Source organism: Juglans microcarpa x Juglans regia, chromosome 3S (genome assembly GCF_004785595.1).
Source record: "Juglans microcarpa x Juglans regia isolate MS1-56 chromosome 3S, Jm3101_v1.0, whole genome shotgun sequence".
Classification (NCBI taxonomy): Eukaryota; Viridiplantae; Streptophyta; class Magnoliopsida; order Fagales; family Juglandaceae; genus Juglans; species Juglans microcarpa x Juglans regia.
Window position 1 is genome coordinate 6763438 of NC_054599.1, and position 6460 is coordinate 6769897.

General features: G+C 34.7%; 1 protein-coding gene across 1 annotated transcript; it reads right to left on the reverse strand.

Moving 5' to 3' along the window:
* Positions 1 to 438: 438 nt before the first annotated feature.
* Positions 439 to 2081, reverse strand: LOC121257660 (dof zinc finger protein DOF4.6-like). The gene is made up of 2 exons (XM_041158791.1): positions 1927 to 2081; positions 439 to 1412 (listed from the first exon to the last, which is right to left on the reverse strand). Exons 1-2 carry the CDS (start codon positions 1948 to 1950, stop codon positions 567 to 569), a joined length of 870 nt encoding a protein of 289 aa, XP_041014725.1. The 5' UTR covers positions 1951 to 2081; the 3' UTR covers positions 439 to 566.
* Between the last annotated feature and the right edge of the window lie 4379 nt (positions 2082 to 6460).

Sequence of the window (6460 nt, forward strand, 5' to 3'; positions counted from 1 at the left end):
ACTCACTTTTAAGTTCAAAGGATATAAACAATCCATAAATAATTACAGATAATCAAGCCACAAATCCCACCACTGTAATAAATTACAAAAATGATCCAAGTCATGAAGAAGTCATTTGTTCCTTAAGTCCTAAAAAGAGACATCGATCCATCTTCCTTAATTAGCCTCTTGTTCTATCAGCTTAATTTTATACTGCATGCCGGGACACTCTTTTGAAAAGCCAACCCAAATTAATAAAGCTCCAGACATCCACATTGATCATGATAGTGCAAAGAAAGACGAGAAAATTATAATTAAGCACTACAGAGATTAACAAAGAAAATAAAGGGGGAAATTGATGCAAACAATAATAATAGTAATAATAATAACATGAGAAAGAGAAAGAAACCCATGTAGTACGCCCTATGATCTGTTAGTTTTGATTAACTCAGAAAAAAAAAAGAAAAAAAAAAGAAAAAAAGAAAAATAGAAAAAACAAGTCACCCATGGAGTGGAAGAAAACAAACTGAAACACCAACTCCTCGATCGTTCATCCAATATTTCTGATGGTCTTCTGGCCGGCTTATTTACCATGATCCTCCTCCCATCATTCCATTCCAATAACCATTAGAATGATCTCCTTGCCCTCTATTCTGCTCAAATTCGCTTGTTGTTGGGATCTGTTTCAAATCCTCAATAGGAAACAAAAGCCTCGCACCAGTGCCACTCTCTTGCACCCCTTGATGAAGAGTATTATTCCCATACCCACTTTCGAACCCCTCGAGAGAAAAATTCAGAGTACTCGGCTTGAACTCTTGCAAAGGAAACCCAGTACTTGAATATATTGTGCTCGATTCTGATACCGACATGGGCATGAAAGAATTAAATCCTCTTGAAGTGATCCCAGTCTTGAGCAGTTCCATGGCCGAGAGTTGAGTTGAAGCATTAGAGGATGCGGTAGGGTTTTGATGGTGGGTTTTGCTGTCAGTATTAAAGGGTACCTCAACATATTTAGATATGCTGTTGTAATCCTGATCACCAGGTGGATATGACAAGTTAAGATCTTGGCCCTGATGAATCTTAGGGTTTTGAGAAGCAGAGTGAGGAAAACCAGCTTGTGGGGTAAGATGATGATGATCAGGAAGCTTCTTTGAAGATGAAGCAGGTGATGACGTTGATGATGATGTTGATGAAGTTGATCTCTTGTTCTTCCTTGAACCTCCTCCTACAGGAACATTTCTCAAAGACCCACCTTCAGTCCAATACCTTCTACATGTCTTGCAGAAGTATCTTGGCTGAGAGAGATTGTAGTTATTGTAGTAGCAAAACTTGGTATTAACTGAATTGCACCTTGGACAGTTCAAAGCTTGATCCTTTTGAGGCCTTGCCCTCATAGGCCTCGAATCCTCCATGGGTTTAACCACTCCAACTCCCTGAAGTTAAAGAAGAATAAAAAACCAAGAAAGAACAAAGAGCGGACAGCAAAAGGCCATAAGTAGATGATCAAAACAGAAGTAAACGTCTCAGGCCAGGAGAGAAGAATTTGAAAGACAGAGAAAGAAAGTGTAGTAGGAAACAAACAAGGCAGAGAAAACAAGGAAGCTGCTTTACACTTTGATGAGGATTACACCGGCCAGCAATAAAAACAAATTACAAGAACTTTTCCGGGTGCTTTATCAGATGGTGGAAAAAAGAAAGAAAAAGGTGCAGTACTTTGAAGAACATGAAGAGATCTTAAAAGACAGCAACACAAAATTCAAATATAAGTAGTAGGGGGGCTAAGCTGAACAACATCACCTCATTGGGGGTTGTACCTTTTGAAACAATCAATAGAGAGAAATTTTAGAACTCAAACCAAAATATTCTTTATTTAGCTTTGAAAAACCCCCAAGCCCAGAAGAAAATTTCATAATTTCGTGGAAGAAAAGAACGAAAAAGTCTCTTTACCTGTGGCCACTGAGGAGTATCCATGGATGAAGAGGGAGAAAAAGGAAGAGAAGCTATGTGGTCTTCCAAGAGATGAAAATTACACCGCTTTTCAAGCTGATTATCTTAAAGCAAGATGGAACACTAGACATGATATATGTGGTGGTTCCATGTGTTGGCCAACTCTATCTGTGACTGGCTGAGAGAGAGAGAGAGAGAGAGAGAGAGAGAGAGAGAGAAGGGTAGTTTTGTCATTTGGGCTCTATCATTATCATACTCCATAGTTCCTTTCCTTTCTTCTTTTTCTTTCCCCTACATTTATATATATGTATGGCAATCGTGTGTGTGTACATATATAAATATATATATGTATGTAAATATTGCCAAGGGTACATACTAGGTTTGATCACTGCAGCTAGGTGTTGACGATCTCAGCTTACACGATTTCTTAATTTCCACCCATTTAATTTCTAAATGTTTGACAAAAAAGGAGGGGCTAGCTTCTCCTACGTACAGTGTTGTTATTTTTTCTCAGACTCAAGATCAGTATGTAATATGTATGTAGAAATTATATATAAAAGAATATTTGATCATGTGTACACTCATGCATGCGGTATTACTGCAAAAGTTACCATAGCTTTTTATCTTTTTAAAGTTCCAGTTAGTCAATCTTATTCTTTGCTGGCGTCTTTTTGCTCATGACATTGGACTTTAGTGGCTTCTCTTTTTTTCAGACCAGAGAATGAGTAGTACTACTGGGATTCTTTCCTCTTTTCCTTCTCTTCAGTTATTTTTTTATTTTATCAAGTTTTTTTTTTTTTTTTTTGGTTGATTGTGTTGGGGCTTGGGGGAGACAGAGAGAATTGTAGGTCGGTTTCAAAGGTTGATGAATCTGCAGCCTTGTGGGTTGTGGCTCTAATGCGTCCAAAGAGGAATGGCATCCCTGCCATTGTTCCGATATTACGGTTGCGTTTAGATATTAAGATGATTTAAAATAATTTAAATTGATATGTAAATAATAACGAATTAAGATATTTAAATAGATTTTATAAGTCTATTGAGATATAAATGTATAAAATAGATTGAAATATGTTTTAACTTTTTATGTAAAATTAAAAAAATAATAAGTCTTATCAATGATTGGTTTGAAATAGATTGAGATTAACTCAGCACCCAAAGATGGACTGATTTGAAATTATGGACAATGCTATTTTTCATTTTATTATTCTCAATCACACTTGCTAATCATGTGATATATTTTAAACGACTATTCATTTAACTAATGACATATACAATCAATTTAGTTCATGACTTAGGAATTACCGGAGGAAAAATAATTTATACTAAATAAAATTTAATTTACAAATTCTATCACGTGTTAAATTTAAGAAATATTTTAGTTATATTTTATCAAAATAAATTTACAAAATAACATGACTTGATGTGGTATATTAGATTATAAAATTACTATTATTATAAAATATATCATATAAGATCATGTCAATTTATAAATTTAAGATTGTTGTAATATATCTCATTAAATTCTATCATGTATTAAATTTAAGAAATATTTTAATTATAAAGAAATTTCTTAAAAATAAATTTATAAATTAATATAACTTGATGTGATATATTAAATTATAAAATTACGTCAATTTGTAACGATAGAAGAAGTTGAAGGAAAAAAAAAAAAAAAAAAAAAACAAACAGAGACGAGACTCGAGAGAATGAATGTAAAAAGGACCCCACTTGCTAAAAAAAAGCAGAATTAATATCGGAGGAATAGAGTGTACAAAGGTTGCCATGTAAAAAAGTCTCAGATGTCTATGTGACAACGACTTTCTCTAAAGCTGAGCGTGCGGTAGTCTCCTCAGGAAAATAATATTGCGTGCATCCCTATGAACACTAAATGTATAGTTAATAAGTGAATAATAAAGTATTTTTTTAAGAGTAACACTACAGTCACAGTTGGGAGTAGGGCTGTGTAATCGGATTCGGATTCTAAAAATCGGACAGTTATCTCTCCATATTAATTTAAAAATAATCAGGGCGGATTTCTAGATTCAATCGGATATCTGGATTTTTTTTTCTCTTTTTTAACTATAAATCTGAATATCATTATTGTAACCGGATTTATTAATAATTTTTTTAAAAAATTTGTTTAAACTTTAAAAAATATTTCTATAGCACATTTTTTTTAATTTTATTTTAAAGGGACCCGGTTACGATAACCAAGTTATAAAACTAGATCCATAACTAGATCTGGGTTTCTCTCAATCGCCTGGGTTTAATCCGAGTGGATAACCTCTTAGTTGCACCCGGATTCCAATTTCAGATTGGACTGGAAAAAATCGAGCCTAGTTCTACACCTCTAGTTGGGAGCTCCCGTTAGTGTATTTTATGTGTTTTTTTTGTTCTTTTTTCACATACATTTTTTAATACTTTTAAATATTTTTAAAAAATAAAAAAATTCATAAAATTATTAAAAAAAATACTTCTTTAATCATGAAGTAAAAAAAAAAAAAAAAAATCCTAGCAGGAGCCCCAGCGGGAAGACTATTATTGTTCATTTATTAAATCATACACACCTATTTGCCAAGAAAAAAAGAAAAATATTTGCTATCCTAATTACCTTTTTCGACTTGAATAAGGAAGTTTTAATATGAAAAATCACTTTTGAAAATATCAAAACAATTTATTATTGTACTTTTTTTTTTAGGCAATTTATTATTGTACTTGGTTAGTCAAGTAATAGTCTATTGTATTATTTTATTAGCACCAGGTGACCTAGAAAAAAGTCTCAAACTAATTTCAAAATTTTCCAGGCTTTCGACATAGAACCTCTTCAAATACAAAATTCGTCACAATTGTTGTAACTCCTCAATCTCATGTTATAGATATGGACAACTCATAAAATTAGAGCTACCAAGAGTGGCCTCGATAATTTCTACCTAGAAGTGTAAAATATGATTTTTTATTTTTTATTTTTAAGCATTTTTAAACCCCTTTAAATATTGAAAAAATAAATAAAAAATTCGCAAACCCACTTAAAAACAATCCCTTAACAATTAAGTAAACAAAAAGATTCGGTAACTTTTGTTAGGATGCATCATTTTCCATCATAAAAAGTGTGTAGATTATAAAGATAATCACAAATGTTAAAAATTAATTAGAGGTGGTACATTGTGGTCAGAGTTTTTTACTTCCAAATATGTTAGTAATAACCATATCTACTTAGTTATGCAGGGACACAAAGGGTCACGCTTCTGGAGGGGAATGATGGCCCTCATGCCTAAAGTGCTAAATAACTCGAAGTGGATTAATCGGGGAGGGGATGTGAATTTTTGGTTGGATAATTGGCTAGGCAATGGACCATTGATTGAGCTCATTCCAGTGATTGGGAGTGTGAACCTGAAAGTGAAGGAAGTTGTTGATGAAACGGGGCCCAATTGGAGTTGCATTCGTGAATTAGTGATAGCGGGAATTCTCACGAAAATCAACCAGGCTGGCGTTCAACTGAGGCAGGGGAACGATATATATGTTTGCAAGAGCTCGATTGATGCGAAATTCTCTACTAAGTCTGCATGGCAATTTATTCGGCATAGAGGTGAAGTGTGCACATGGAAGAAATGGCTTTAGCAGGACTGGCTATCAAAGAAGATGTCTTTTTTTGTTTGGAGAGCCAAGAGACGGGCTATTTCGGTTGACAATGTTATTCGGAACTTAGGAATCCTTTGGTTTCTAAGTTTGAGTGTTGTGCTCAACCTCAGGTGGAGACTCTACATCATACATCATGTGAGGGGGAGGGAACTAAAACGGTTTGGAGGTTTTTTGTAGATGCATGCCGAGTTCGAATCTCGCAGATCCAGAGTTGGGAGGGGATGATGAGGAGTTGGTGGCATAGAGCTTCAATGTGTTCTCAAGTTGGTTGGCTTCGGGGGTCTCTCCCTATAGTCATTTCTTGGGCATTATGGAAAGCACGATGTGCAGTAAGAATGGAAGGTACGAAATTCATGACTGAAAATGTTATTAGATCTGTTAAAGTATGGATCAGAGATATTGCTTGTAAACTTAAAAAATTCCAGCATATGGGGAGAGAGGATAGGGAGGTTATGGACTGGCTCGCATGCCCGATTATTCCTATTTATTCCAAGCAAGTGAAGTTAATTGCCTGGATTCCACCAGAAAGAGGAAGGATAAAGTTGAACGTGGATGGAGGATCTTGCGGCAACCCGGGAGAGGTTGGGGGAAAGGGTATTATTCGGGATGAAAATGGTGACGTTATTAGGGGGGTTTGCACATGCATATGGTTATGCTACGAATACCATTGCTGAATGTAGAGTTCTACTTAATGGATTTCAATTATGCAGACAATTGTGCTTGTGAGACAATTTGGTAGAATCGGATTTTGCAGTCATAGTTGGTTAGTTAGCATCCGGGGTATGCAAATATTGGTTCTTTTGGGAGGAAGTAAAAATACTTGGTAAGTGAGCTTAATGTTCGATTTCATCATATTTATAGAGAATCTAATATGGTGGTAGATTTCTTGGCAAAG

Excerpts from the sequence above, each read along its gene's own strand:
- LOC121257660 (XM_041158791.1), bottom strand. The coding sequence starts at position 1,950 with ATGGATACTCCTCAGTGGCCACAG. Across the intron at positions 1,413-1,926 it reads ATACTCCTCAGTGGCCACAG|GGAGTTGGAGTGGTTAAACC; the intron begins GTAAAGAGACTT and ends CTTTAACTTCAG.